This window comes from Geospiza fortis, unplaced genomic scaffold (genome assembly GCF_000277835.1).
Source record: "Geospiza fortis unplaced genomic scaffold, GeoFor_1.0 scaffold1, whole genome shotgun sequence".
NCBI classification, from domain to species: Eukaryota; Metazoa; Chordata; class Aves; order Passeriformes; family Thraupidae; genus Geospiza; species Geospiza fortis.
In genome coordinates, this window is record NW_005054320.1 from 1,648,037 (window position 1) to 1,662,516 (window position 14,480).

At 45.8% G+C, this 14,480-nt stretch overlaps 3 protein-coding genes across 7 annotated transcripts in view; 1 reads left to right on the top strand and 2 right to left on the bottom strand.

Moving 5' to 3' along the window:
- The window catches only part of TTF2 (transcription termination factor 2), an 18,660-nt gene extending 18,163 nt beyond the window's left edge, over positions 1–497 (bottom strand). Inside the window, exons 1-3 of the mRNA XM_005420531.1 lie at positions 469–497; positions 274–385; positions 1–65 (exon numbers count right to left, since the gene is read on the bottom strand). The exon at positions 1–65 is cut by the window's left edge and continues 19 nt beyond it. Coding sequence (XP_005420588.1) covers positions 1–65; positions 274–385; positions 469–496 — 205 coding nt within the window. The 5' untranslated portion in view covers position 497. The remainder of the gene's footprint in view (positions 66–273; positions 386–468) is intronic.
- Positions 498–3,030: 2,533 nt separating this feature from the next.
- On the bottom strand, positions 3,031–13,222 carry GPR161 (G protein-coupled receptor 161). 5 transcript variants are annotated; one of them, XM_031056667.1, is made up of 8 exons: positions 12,246–12,310; positions 11,577–11,666; positions 11,106–11,392; positions 9,642–10,236; positions 8,393–9,117; positions 6,779–6,883; positions 4,814–4,945; positions 3,031–3,503 (listed from the first exon to the last, which is right to left on the bottom strand). In XM_031056667.1, the coding sequence occupies exons 4-8, from the start codon at positions 10,079–10,081 to the stop codon at positions 3,256–3,258; spliced, it is 1,650 nt and encodes a 549-aa protein (XP_030912527.1). In that variant the 5' UTR covers positions 10,082–10,236; positions 11,106–11,392; positions 11,577–11,666; positions 12,246–12,310; the 3' UTR covers positions 3,031–3,255. The 5 variants fall into 5 exon arrangements, with proteins under 5 accessions (XP_030912527.1, XP_030912529.1, XP_030912528.1 ...); XM_005420532.2 differs by having other exon boundaries at positions 3,256–3,503; positions 4,826–4,945; XM_031056669.1 differs by lacking the exons at positions 11,577–11,666; positions 12,246–12,310 and adding an exon at positions 13,115–13,222.
- TIPRL (TOR signaling pathway regulator) overlaps positions 11,886–14,480 on the top strand; it is a 9,614-nt gene continuing 7,019 nt past the window's right edge. The window contains exon 1 of the mRNA XM_014306853.2: positions 11,886–11,941. Within this exon, the coding sequence (XP_014162328.2) occupies positions 11,886–11,941 (56 nt within the window). The remainder of the gene's footprint in view (positions 11,942–14,480) is intronic.

The window sequence follows — 14,480 nt, forward strand, 5'->3', positions numbered from 1 at the left end:
GCTGAACCAGGACTTGCAGCTCCACCACGCACCCCTCATGGATCAAGCACTGAGAAGCAGGAACCCTGAAGGGAGGAAAGGAGAAGCGGAAGAATACAGTCAAGACGAACTGCCCAGGAAACTGCCACCGCAAAGCAATCACTTGCGACAAAACAAAGGCTACGTAAGAAAACAAGTTTGAGATTGCTCACAAAGCAGTGAACTTCCCTCAGGACAGCCAAGTGTGTCCCCTGTCGCATCGTCCCCCTCCTGCCGCCCCTGCCCTGCACCTACGGCGCTGGGAGGACGAAGCCGCAGGCAGCGGGGCCCTGCGTGCCGCACACGTAGAAGCTCTTCCCTTTGTTGGGGCCATCGCGGACGCCCGTTTTCAGGAAGCAGAGGGACCCTGCGGAACGGAAAAGAACGGAACTGGTCAGGCCGAGCCCCCCATACACCGCCCCTCATGGAGGCCCCCGGGCCGCCCCTCACCGTGCTCGGAGCACAGCACGGCCTCCATGGCCGGGGAGGGCCGGAACAGGCGGGAGGGGAGATGCTAAGGGGGCGCGGCCGCACGGCAAGGGGCGTGGTCTTGTGGGGGTGGCCTCGGGCCCCGCCCCGGTGGTGCGCCCGGCGCGGCCGCGCTCCCAAAGGCCGCGCGGTGGGGAGGGAGCTGTGCTCCACCTGGGACACGGCCCTGTCCTGGAAACGGCTCTAGCTGCCGCGCCTGACAGCATCATCCCGCCAAGCTGGACACACGTTTAAAAGTAAAATACTTAAAGGTGAATGTAAGTTGAAATAATAGTACAAACACCACAGATCATCAGGAACTTGAAAGAAACTGGTTTTTTTTCTCTTCTGTATTTAAGACGGGAATACAGTTTTACAAAACGTGTGCATTTCTCAATTACTGCTTTTGTTAATGACAACTCCAGTAAGAGAACGACTCTGGTAATAACAAAGTTATGGAAGGGTTATAATGTCGGTACAAAAACATGCACAACATTTACACTAAATAACAGATTACTGACATTAACACAGGCAGCCAAATTCAGCCATGGTGTAAACTCTTGCAACCCCCCTGACCTGCTTGAAGGCTGCATTTGTCTCAGTACCTGTGTGAAAAATGTACTTTTTACACAATACTATCGATTTTGTGCTTCCACATGTGCCTTGGAATTTTTTCTCCTAAACACAGCCTTTTGGGCCAGCACCTACTCCTCCACAATGCATTCATACAGTGTGTGCCCTTCTGACATTCAGCAACGGCCCTGCTCAACTTGTTTCAAGCAGGAATACAGAATAAAAAAAATTTCCAGGCAAGTGCACAGCTTAACGAGTGTTGAATACGACAAGGGACTGTGATTGGAATGGTAACAGTAGCGACAGCAATAATGACCTCACTGCAGAGCGTTACCTGGCAAATACTGGGATTTTTGGTTCTTTTTTTCCTAATGAGTGCCCACAGGTACAATCTCTCTAACACATTAGAAGTACAAAATGCAGGAGTTAGAACCTCCCTATTATTAATTTATTTATTCCTGCATTATGCTAAGAGCCAGCTTTCTGGAGCTTAAGTGTTCTTGCTGTAACAGCCTGTTCTTAAACCAGCAAACCATGTACTGAATTTTAAGCATGCAGTTATATTTTACATGGGAACACAATGGGATTCAGGCTAGTTCAGAAAGTCAAGTTGCTTTGTCCAGAGATGGATATAAGCTGAAATACATCTCTGAGTCAGGAATAAAGACAAATAGGACATCTAAATACAGTACTGGACCGAGGCTCTGCCTCATAACACTTCGCTTCTGTGCCTCTGAGTAAGTCATACAAAGACAAAACTCAATGAGTGTACACCCCATTTTTACCCAGATGGAAACATTCTGATCATGATTTCCAAACAATCTGCAGCAAAACCTCATACAAAGCACTTCTGGGGAAAGGTAGAGGCACAGACGAGCAGACACAGAGTAAACAAACGCAAACCCTTGGTCCTTAAGTCCATTTGCTACTGACACCCACCCCCAAGGAATTATCCTGCTCACTTACATCTCTCTGGCATACACAGTAAGGCAGGGTTTTAACGCCACAAAGTAAGGAAGGGGGTAGCCCACAAAGGCACAGAAAGGTTCCTCAAGCTGGATATACTTGAATGATCCACCTCATCCCTCTTTTCCTTATAAAACTTGCCACCTTTGCATCTTGTTTCACTGCCAGCCGCTTGGCTGTGCTCAGTTTTCCTTCTTTGGCAAGCAGGGCTGATCAACCCTCTCACAGAGGCCTAACAAGGTAATGTCTGTACAGTGCTTAAGAACATGCAAAGTGCAATATAAGTGCCAAACGTTCTTATTTTTGAGATTAATGAATTAATACTCCAAGAAATAAAAGCACTGAGGTAACTACAGCTTAAATACTACATTCCCTCATGATTAAAAAAAAACCAAAAAACCAGCTGTCTTCTCTCTAGAAGATGAATCCTGAATATGAAGTGATAATATCTCATTTATATTCTGTCAGGTTTAGCAGAGCCACAGAGTGCCCTTTTAATAACAGCAAAACATGAGCTGAAGTCCTCAAAGAAACCAAGAATTCTGCACTAATGATTTCCTCAGATCCCACCTCTGTGCTGTTCCCAGCACGTTTACTCCCATTCATTACATCCAGAGGAGCTGGTGTCCCATGCCGCTGAAGCAAAACACAGTCCAATGTCAGATATGGCATTCTGATGGCTGAACAGACAGAAATATCCCCCAGCAAAGGTAAGCAGGACCATAATCTGCATGAGCGCTGGGAAAAGTTCAGGTTTTGTCTTTAGTGAAGTCCACGTTGTTCAGCTGGGAGTAAGGCTTTATGTCTTATCCAATGCACAAGCTCCTATCAGAGCACTACAGCTATCAAGTCTCAGCTGATTATCGTGGTGGTCAGAAGAGGATGGATGTAACAATGAATTAAACACTGCACATACCTTTTCTGTTTTGTTCCTGTATCAGCTTTGGCCAATGGACCCAAGATTCAACTGACTAATGATGTGGTCAATGAAACCAAGTCCTGCTTTCCTTATGTGCTGTATGATAATGATGTGCAGAAGAGTCAGTAGCACGCCAACCAGTAAACAAACACTGCTGTAAAATGCTAATGCAAGTACCAGAACCCAGCTGTTTCTATGTGAAAAAACACAGGAAACATCCTGACAAGGTGTCCTGGTTCTGGTGAAACACTACCAGCTGAAGTAGGACCTGCTTAGTGGTTTCATTCTGTTTTCCCACGCCAGTGCTTGTGTCAAATGTTCCCTTCATCGATGCTCTGCAGCTTCAGTCTTTGGCTGGCATGGGGCCTGGCACCACGCCGGATGTTCCCACTGCTTCCTGCCAGAGTCCATGAGGGGAACAGGGCTCCTGGTAAAGCATCTTCTCCAAACAGGCTGAGTTTCACATCAGCTTCTATAGCTCGGGCCAGACTGGCTGCATAACTGTCCAGAGATTTATGCACTTCAGCTTTTACATGAAGAAAAGAATTCTTTGCAGCCTCTGAAAAAAAAAAAAACAGGTAACAGTTGGTAAGCATGGCTGTGCAAATTCTTGAAAACTAATATAGATCCTGTTGTAAAGGCATGAACATGCCCTCTGGAAAATAACTACAGAGTTATTTTCCAAAAGTTATTTACCAACAATACTCAAGCTTCCTACACCATTCTATGAACACAAAGCTTCCAGAGCCTCAGACCTGGGATAATCTGCAGCTATTTTCGTAGCATCTGTACACCTCTCTACCCACCAACATGTTGACCAATACAAGAGTTCATCCTAAATGTAACTCTTCAGTGAGGCTGCTGAAATAATTTAAAGCCTCAGGGATGCTGAAAAGCCTGAGACTCACCAGGGAGAACTGCTAAACCTGTGGGGAATTGTGCACTGAGACTTTCCTCTTTCATTCTCACAAGAAATTAGATGTCTGCTCCTAGGTAATCACTCAGAAAGATAGTGGGAAATGTATGCTAATGTGTTTGTACAAGGAAATATTAATCTCATGCTGGGAAGAGGGCAAAAGAGAATTTTGCCAAGATGTTTAAAAATTCCATAGAAAAAATTCTCATTATTTCAGGTTTTATTATTACTTGATTCTTAAAGGCATTCTGCTCATTTTCATCCTGTCCACAATCACATATTGTTTAGAAAACTCAGTTGTTATTATCAAGTCTTCTATTTAAATTTTTGTAACTATCAGAATAAATTAATGTTCTGACATTTTACAGATGATCACTGCAATGTTCTGCTAGCCCAGAATCAACAAGCTGACTGAAAAAATTGCATGTGGTTCATCTGTTTTCACCCATACATGCTGAAGAACACACCCAGTAAAGCAAAGTAGAATTTAAGTAAGAAAAAGTAAATTAAACAGAATAAAATTATATTCAAATCATTGAAGTCTGTAAATGGAAGAATTTCAAGTCTGTAAGTGACAAATTTGACAAGAGACAGCAAATGAGAACCACAGAGATAATGCAACCAAAATATGAGGGCAGGAAAATATATTTCCCAAGAAACACAAAACAGGCAAAACTTGTAACAGCCACTAAGATGAGTGGAATTGCAGAGAGGATACTGCTGTGCAATTTAATTTTTATATATGCAGGGAATCCCAGCTTCTAACTCTTGTCCTTGACTGCTGCTACTTGAGATCTAGAAGAAAGGCCTGGTTTTGCTTTCTGTTGTACCTGCATGAATGATCAGGTCTGTCAGGGCACACAGTGGTCAGATACTTTTCAAGACAATTCTCAAGGTCCTGTGAGGTTTCCTGAGCATTCAGTATAGTTGACTCTGAGCATTTTCATACTTACCCCTACACTCACCTTTGATTTGTTCCACTTCATCTTCAAATGTCACTGAACTCCTCCTTCGAGGAGGACAGATGCAGTGCGGGGCATGAGGGCCATCTGAGCTATAATCTTCAAGAAGTGTTGTATCTGTTCCTGAAAAGAGCAAGAACCCCCAAGTAAAACAGTAACATGGAGATACAATATGGTAACAAAACATTTTCAACCTATTTTCAGCAGTTCCTTCAAAAGAGGTCTAAATCCAGCTTTTGTGAGTAAATTTCAGCTCACATTAAACACTGCACAGGAGAAGAATGAGGTCAGTTTTCATTGAAAGGATTGGGAAATATTCCGATTAGAGACTGGGCATTGCAGGCCCCAGGATCATGTGCAGCAAGCAACACGCAAGAGGGACTAAGGCTTCCTTCTGCTCTCTAGTAACTCACAGTAAAAGCATACAAAGTGAAACAGTATTTCTCAGTAGATCACCGTGTGTCTATTCCCAGGCTATGAACTGCGCTCCCTCCTTAACCAGCAATGGCACTTCTAACAGCATTTTGGCATCACTTCAGTTTTGTTCATTTGTTTAAACTGCTGTCACAAGATGGTAACACCACATTCTCTTAACTGAGGCAGGTTTACCAGGAGGCTGCTCTCTTTTATCACATACAACTGCAGAATATCTACAACAGACAGAAAACAACTACCAAAAATAAATCCCAGCTCCACAGACTTATTGGAAAATAATCCCAATATTACCGGGTGGAACGTGCCTGGGCTCTTCTGGGCCTTGCTGCTTGGCCAGAGGTGGCAGCTGTGGGGTTTCACCTCAGAGACACCTTTTGGCTGGCTGTATATTGCAGCCAAGCACTTAGACAAGTCCAGACAAGCAGGAATTCAGATATAACCTCCGATGGAGAAGCTTTAGGCGAGGTGAAGATGGAAAGGAGATTGATTCTGCGGAGGGCTTAATCCAGAGTTTTATTCCAGGGTCACTGATCTCTGAATCTTGGTAACAGCTCCAACAGAATCCCAACCGCATGGTCTCAGTGTCCTTTTAAGCTCGGGGGGAGAGGGAGGAAGGGATAGATGTGCCACCAACCAGGTAGGAGGGGGGAAGGCTCAGGGGACAATGACACTCCGATGGCCCAATTGTCCCCAGGGCTGAGAGGCATCTTTTGAACTTCGCCAATCAGACAATGGCCTTGCTGACCTACTGAGATTGATGGACAGCTCTCAGCAGGAGGCAAGGAGAGGGGAAGGGAGAAGGTATTGGCACAACCGGGAGGAACTGGGATAGCTGAAAGAGGGAATCGCATCACACTGCAACACAGACTTCCTTTACAAAAGTAGGAAACAAACTCCTTACACCAAGCAACCCTTAAAAGATCACCCTCTGGTGTCTCTAGAGCAGAAATACTCTCTAAAATAACTACTGCAGTTAAGGACTGGTAGCTGAGTTAACTGCCAGAAAAATCTAGCAAGAGATCTGAATAGAAAATTACCATCAGAACTCTTTTTCCCTTTTCCAAGCCATCTTCAATTGAGAGATCTTAAGTAGTAATGAAATCATAAGCTGAAACCATCCTAAGTGTTTATGTTTACACTGCAGGATGAACAAGACAAGGTCTCTTACAAAATAGGAAACAAAGAAGCACATTGTTCACAGCACTTTGTTGCTCTGTTCCTTATGGATACAGAGAAAGTCTCCAAAGAACAACAGAAACTGAAGGAGAAGGGCACAAAAGCACCGAGTCTTGTTCCCAGGACACATTACCAAGGGAGTGTGCCACCATTCCGCAAGTAAATCTATTGAGGGCAAGGGAGGAAAAAAGCAACTGCAGTAGTTTTGTTGGAACAGCTAGAACAGATGCTTCATGTTATTTGTCCACCAGGAGACATCTGTGGCTGCAACTATTGACTGCTGCCACAAGACTGCTGCCAAGGGCAAACTTCTGCCCAAGTAGGGACCAAAAAACTTGCAGTTACCTGAATCCTGTGAGCAGCTGAAACCTGTATCTCCTGTGCTGCTGCTGTTTCCCAATGGCCTCCCACCTGCCATGAGGGCAGTAAGGTGAGGAGATAGTCCCAAATCTGCAAGAAAGTTTTGTTTTTGTTACACAGTGAATGGTTAAGGAGCTTGGAGAGGTAAAAACCTCTGCAACCTTCTAGTAATATCCACTCTACTGCCTTCTTTATTATTCTGCATATAAAACTTACCTTGGTGAAGCAGAGAGACACAGCTTCTGGACTTCCCATCTTAGAAATCCAGTCAGCACCTTTCAGGTTTGGAAAAGCAAGTCTCCTTTCTTGCTACACCATCTCCCTCCCACTCTTGCTGCATCTGTGTGTTTTATCAGCCAGACAGGCTGAGCACCAAACATATGCTCTCACATGTATGGGGAGATTGGCCAGGCATCTGCTAGACAGAGAATAACCTGGTAGCCACAGGCAGCTGTGACAGGCCATTAGTGTGGGAAGAATCTCAGGAGCAAGGTTGGGGCACAGAGATGCCCAACTTCTTTCAAATCTCCAAAACAAGAAGGGAGGAGATTGTGGGATTTTTACAAAGGTGATGCTTTGGATCCCACCCTGAGATTCTGTTGTGAGTTTGCTGGGAGTCTTTTTCTCCTCCCTATCAGCCTCTAGCTAAGATATCTAATAAGAAGCTGACAGCTTCAAGTTTATCGCTTGGAAAAAGAAAGAAATTTCTAGTCTTTTCCCTCCCCACTTCAGTTTCCAATGTATTAATCCATAGCACTTCCTGGATACAGACTTGTCAAAGCTCCTGGAGGTTATGTGGCTACAGCTCCATAACTCTTTCATTTGCATGACAGTCTCTCCCAATGTTCCCAGGTTGCAGAAAAGATAACAGATGCCTTGCTGCTCTCATCTTCCTTCTGCATTTTAGATCATCCTTCCAATTTCAGTTCCTGCCTTTGCATGAAATATCCCTTGAAGATGTTCTATTTTTGGAAGCTTCTGAACATGATCAGGGAAATTATTAAAAATCTGAATGTCACTGCATTGCTACTTAAAAAAAAAAAACAAACCAAGCCACCAAACTGAGCAACTGGAGGACTCAGTCTGCAACTTGGGAACACACCAAACAGTTTTATGGTTTAACACAGTTTTACTTTGCTTATGGATCTTTTCTTCCCAACAATTAAGCCTAAAAGTTGAACTTGCAGAAAAGTTATGCCAGTGGAACCTTAGTGGATTTTAAAGAGTTGTAGTATAAGGCCATTAATCAAAGAAAAAGTACAGTAAAAAGTACTTTTGGTAGAGCTCAAATCTGGGCAACACAAAATGAAAGGCACACAAAAGGAAATGCTTGAGAAAGAAGAAAATAAATTATTTTTATTGACCTCATTACTATGTCTTCTCTGCCTGAGAAAGTTTTACTATAGTAGGAGAACAATGTTAACTATAAAAAAAGAGAAAAATTCTCCTTTCAAATATAACCTGACTGATAAAAGACTGCTAAAAATTCCAGAAACATCCAACTCTCTTTAGAGAGCCCTGAAACATGCCAAACACAGGCAGACAGGAAGTCTTGCTCTTGGTGATATTAAGAAAGTGTCCTTTGCAGCCACATCTTACCTGTGATCCTGTTGGAAATGCTGAAGAGCCTCGATGTCCTGTGCTGCTGAACAAAGGACTTGCGGTAATGCCGATCCCCAAAGCACATTCCCAGGAGTTCCTTGCGCACCGTTTTGTTCCACAGCCCATAAATTAGCGGATGGCAAATGGCACTGGAAAAGGACAGCCATGTAGCCAATGTCTCCAAAGCAGGGGAAATACTGTTTTTACCCCAAAGTGCCTCTGATGTTATTACTACCATGTAAGGGCCCCACGTAATGACAAAAGCCCCAATGACAACCAAGATGGTTATGAAAGCTTTGCACTGGTTGGCTGAGTAAACAACCCCTTGGAAAGCGTTCCTTCGGCTGCCAGAGGATGACGTGGAGGTGCTGGAGTTTTTCCTCCCATTCCTTTGTGAGTCCTCCTCCACAATGACAACACTCCCACAGTGAATTTTGCGGGCCTTAATCCTTGCCACACGGAATATGAAGCCGTAGCAGATCATCATGACCACGAATGGCAACAGTGCACACCAGATCTGCCAAAAGGCCGTGTAGGCAACCTCCTTGTGCCAGGCTGCCACACACATCCACTTGAATTGGTCAAACTCCAAGGAGGACCAGCCAAAAAGGGGAGGGAGGCAGCCAATAAGGGAGTGCAGCCACACATACACAAGAGCTACCACTGCTCTGTTGCCCGTTATCTTCATCGGATAAACCATCGGGTACAGCACAGCGTAGTACCTGCGGGGCAAGAAAATAAGTAGTCCACAGGAGCATAAAAGACATACAATAAAGAAAAGAACATGCTTTAATGATGCTGATATCTAGTTCTTTTTGCTTCAAACAGGCTCAGAAGCCCTGTTTCTAGAAACAGGTACATGTAAAAGTAGGTATCACCACAGTCAAGACTGTCAAACTTGGCTGAAGGCACACATGCAACCATTAAATCTGCTCTTATGTGTGAGTGTATGCTTAGGGTATAATCTGGAATTTTAAGTCACTATTTCATGTTTATTAAATAGTATGCTATTATATCATCAAGAGCTTTAAAAACCTCTGGATGAATGTCTGCATTTTCCATTATTGATGGTATCGCTTTCTCTTGCTCCACATCAAAATTTCATGAGGGGCTGAAGTAAAAATGATACACCATCAGTACACCGTGTAACCCTCTGCAAGTGCTTCTCAACTCTATGAACAAGCAGTGGTTACTCTATGAGAGGAGCAGACAATTTGTTACAATTCATTGCCAAAGAGCAGCTTACCGATCTATAGCTATGAGTCCCAGAGTGAGCATGCTGGCTGAGCTGATCAGCATGTAGAGCAGGGCTGAGAAATTGCACCAAACAACCCCAAAGATCCATTCTCGCCTGATGGAGCTGGTCACAACAAAAGGCAGCACCAGCACGGAGAGTAGAAAGTTGGAGAGAGTCAGGCTGAACACAAACTTGTTGCTCAAGGTGAGAAGGTACGACTTGCGATACAGAGTGACAACAATCACCAGGTTGCCCAAACAGATGAAGATGGCAATGACAATTATAGCAACGGACTCAGTGACTCTGACTGCCCCATCTTCCTCTGTGGTCAGGTTCCTCAGGCCCTTTCCATTGCTGAGGGAGGAATTGCTGCTCATGGTCAGAGTGTGCAGATCTGGAGCAGCCAAGACATGCTGAGCAGCTAGAAGCAGAACAACGCTCAGAAACATCCAGGTAATAGTTCTTCAAACTCTTTCCAAAGACTGGAGGCCCTTTTGCCTTTGTTAAAATTTACCTGTAGTATGCAGGAAACTACATATTTTAGATTGGCAAGTGAAGGGGCAGTAAATTGCCTGTGGGCACACCAAAGAGGCTAACACCAAGCCTAGAACAGGGAAGACAAGAAGAGGTGAAGGGGAAGGGAAATAAGAAAGAAAATAGGCAATTTTTACTTTAAAATTTTATACAGATCTTACTTGTTTCTAAGTCCTACTTACCAGCCCCTTCATCTAGGCTGCGAAGAGACAAGAATATCACTTGTTTCTTCAAGAAACAAGACAAATATCAAATATCTTTGCTTATCTTACTTTAAAGAAAGCCACTTTTTAAAAAATTTCTGCCTATCCTGATAGTTACCTTGTATTCTGCCTATACAGCATTTGCTGGTGGTCTATGGATGCCAGGCTAGTCATACTCTGCTATTGTACTGCACTAAATAGTTTATTTAGTTGTTGTTTTGCACTGGGTTTGGTATTTAAAAACATACTGAATAGTATATTTGTATCCTCATGGGATTCCCCTCTCATATCACATGGTCTTCCCCTCTCCCCTAAGCCCTAGTGGTGGTGGTTTCTCCCTGGTCTACCCCTCCCCTCGCCCCTCTCCTCACTTGTATCCCACTGGCTGTAGCCCCTCTCCACCCCCCTTCCCCTGCGCTTAAAATCTCCCGGGAAGAAACCTCCGACCTCTCTTTGCCTCCCTTGGACTTCTCTGGAGTGGTTCCACAATAAAGTGGGACGATGGATCATGATGGATCATTCCGAGAGGAAAGAGCACCTCTAGTCTTTTACTTTTGTCCTTGTAAGACTGTGAGGAGCAAGGGTCCAGAGCTAGCTGGATCGGACCTGAACGGCTCCAGAGATCAGTCTTACATCCTGCTGACTCTTCCTCAACAGTTGCTAAGTAACCTTCAAAAACTCAGGGACCACCACTGCATGTACTCTCCCAACATAATTTCTGCATGTTCATAATCACCTTAGCTACACTGCTGATTGCATTTTACTGCCAACACCAAAGGACTGGAGGAATTGACTTTTTGTACATGAGGTCTGAAAGACACTTCCTTGCGTTAAGATGCGGTCCACGCTACAGAAATGCTTGAGAACCTTTAATCCTTGACTTCTCAGTGTTAGCATCCATCCATTGATTCGCAGCCTCATTTTGTGAAACCTTGTTATTTCTTCCAATTCCTTAGCAATTCGTCTTTTCCCTGCTGCCTTCACACGGCAACCACTTCTTACTTCATTCAGTCCTTCACGCATCTGTAGGATAATGAACAAATGAACAAACAAACAAAAAAATGCAAATATGCAGACCAAAAAAAAAAAGTAAAAGAGCCCATCAATGAATGGAAAGTTGATTTTCGCATTTCTGGGAAGGGATTCAGGAAAGTTATCTTAGCTAATTCTGCAACTGTGGCAGACACGGGTCCCAGACAGTACTCACAGAAATGCTTCCAACTGCATCGCTGTTGTGGCATTAGGCAGCACTGTCAGTCTGGAAAGACACCTTTTTCCCATTTTTATCTGTACTTTCCTAAGAACATAATTAAAGACATTACTGGGCCATGCTTTTCAAAAAACATAACTTGGCTTTTCCCTAGCCTGTGACTGAGGACATGTGCACAAACACTTCCCCTCGAGTTTCTTTCTCTCTCAGCATGCCTGCACCACCTCTGTGTGCCCTTCCAACACTTTTTGGCCGGAGCGAGTTTTGGAAAGGCGGCTTCCCCCGCGGCCGCACCCTGCGATACCGATGCCCGGAGTATCTGGAGCTCCCCGTCCCCTCACTGCCCTGCTGCACCCTGTGGGGTAAAAGTGACCTCGGGCAGAGGCGGCCCTCCCGGGCCAGGGCTGCCTAGGTGGGGACAGCATCCCATCCCATCCCGGCCGCGGACAGCGCGGTCAGGCTTCCCGCACACCCACCAAACGAGCGGGACCGAGTTGTAAATACGGTGGGAAACGGGGGTTTCGCCATTTTGCCCCCGCGCTCCCTCCGGCAGCGAACAAAGGGCTGGAAAAGGGTCCTCCGCCCCGGGCATCCATCGCCTCGCCCCCACCCGCCGGGAACCAGCGCGTCCCGCCGTCTTTGTTCCCCTCCTGGCTCCGCACTCACCGTCCGCCACCGCCAGAGCGGGACGTTCCTGGTTGGGGCGCCCGGGACCAGCCTCAGCCCGCCGCGCCTCCTCCCCGCCCGCCATGTTCTCCGCGGCAGCGCCGGGGCGGTCCGTGCACTTCCCGAGAACTCGGTTAAAAGGCAGGGGAAAAGTACTTTTCATGGATAAGGTAAAGTAATTTGCCCCAGCTCGTAGTGCCAGGCAGCCGTAGAGTGTAAGTGCTAGACTTCCTAGACCCCCAAACACTATTAAAAGAGACACAAATAAGATTTGGGAAAGATTTTTCCCCCGCACACACATCTGAAGGAAGACATCGGATATAGTGTCAGTGTAAAGGGCACAGTGTAAAGGGTGAACAAAAATTAAATGCTGTGCTTGTGCCTCCCTAGTTCCTCCCTTTCTCTGGCAATGCCCTTGAGCACAGAGGTTGACTGCCTTGATGTGGGCTGTGCTATATTTTGATTGCTCTGTGGAGGTTTTAATGCTGTGGACATCAGTTTCCTGTGGCTGCTGCCTCAGTTCGCTCCAATGTTCCAATAGCAGGAGCTGGACTGTGTGTCTTGCTCCTGTGCCAAGGGAAGTCCATAGGGAGTTAGTCTGCCCTTTTGATGATGCAGAAAAGCAAGACAAGCACCCACCCATCAGCACTGGAATATTAAGCTGATATATCATTTTCAACCAGTTCTACTGATACTTTTCTACAGGACTTTTTTAAGCTTACCACACCATTGCACTTTGACATTTTAAAAAGACCGTCTTTGGACGGCATTCAAAACCGTATCGTGTTGCCTTATATATTAGAACAGTGCACGGCAACAGTTCTATTACCATTAAGCTGCAAGGATCCCATAGCTTCTAAGCTTCATACCTTCTCAATGCTTCCTGTGGAGCAGTTCCTCTGAGCAGTGACTCCTCTGGATCCTTGCAGCAGCCATCTGACTCCTCTTCTTGCTATACCCTTTTATGGCACTTGTTCTCATTAGTTACAGGTGTTCTTAATCTCTAGTAATTAATCCCAGCTGCAACTCATGGAGGGGTAATATTACATTCTACTGCCCCCCTACACTGTTGAATCAGCACAAGAGATTCCACAATGAGCAAAAACTGATGCACAGAAGTTCCACCTGAATGCGAGGAAGAACTTATTTTCTGTGCAAGTGACTGTGCACTGGTCGCCGAGAGAGGTTGTGGAGTCTCCCTCACGGAAGATATTCCAGACCTGTCTAGGCAGAATCCTATGCCATGTGCTCTGGGATGACTCTGCTTGAACAGGGAAGTTGGACCAGATGATCCACTGTGCCCCATTCTAGCCTTGCCCAGATGTGATACTGTGTGCACACACGTGTGTGTACTAACATAGCACAGAGCACCTGTGTGACGGAACGAGGTAATGCTTGCTGCAACTGTGAGTGTGGCCATGGAGATGGTCCAGGGCTACCAGAGGCTTCAGAGCTCCCCAAAACTGCTCCTACTCAGCTGTCCCACTGCTCTTGGTGAAGTATCTATGGGGAAGTGGCTGGAGGCACAAGCACTTGTGGGGCACACAAACATTCTCCACTGGCTTCTGCAGCCCATCTTTGCTGGAACAGGAGTTTGGGTGAGCTTGCTGGCTCTTCATCCTGGGCAGAGGAGATTAGAGAGCCCACTCTCCCCACGGTGGCTCCAGCAGCACAGAGAAGTGTGGACTCCCTTCCTCACCCATCTGCCCCCCCCATATCACCTCACAGAATCACAGTCTGGGTAGGTTGGAAAGGGCCACAATGGGTCATCTGGTCTGACCACCCTGCTCAAGCAGGGTCATCCCAGAGTACATGGCACATGGTTGTGTCTAGACAGGTCTGGAATATTGCCAGTGGTGGAGGCATCACAACCTCTCTGGGCAACTTGTTCCAGTGCTTGGTCACTGCACAGTAAAGAAAGTCTTCCTTATGTTAACGTGGAACGTCTGTGCATCAGTTTCTGCCCATTGCCTCTTGTCCCATTGCTTGGCACCACTAAGAAGAGCCTGAACCCATACTCTTGGAATCCCCTCTTTAGATATTTGTACATCTTGATAAGGGCCCCTCTCAGCCACCTCTTCTCGAGGCTGAACAGGCCCAGCTTCCTCAGCACTTCCACCTAATGAAGATCAGTCACTTAATCATTTTCGCTGCCCTCCGATGGACCCGCTCCAGGAGCTCCAAGTCTCTCCTGTCCTGCACAGAACACTCTAGATGTGGGCTCACTCGAGCTGA

Excerpts from the sequence above, each read along its gene's own strand:
- GPR161 (XM_031056669.1), bottom strand. The coding sequence starts at position 10,081 with ATGTTTCTGAGCGTTGTTCTGCTTCTAGCTGCTCAGCATGTCTTGGCT. Across the intron at positions 9,118-9,641 it reads GGACTCATAGCTATAGATCG|GTACTACGCTGTGCTGTACC; the intron begins GTAAGCTGCTCT and ends CTTGCCCCGCAG. Across the intron at positions 3,504-4,813 it reads AATCAAAGGTGAGTGTAGGG|AGGCTGCAAAGAATTCTTTT; the intron begins GTAAGTATGAAA and ends TTTTTTTTTCAG.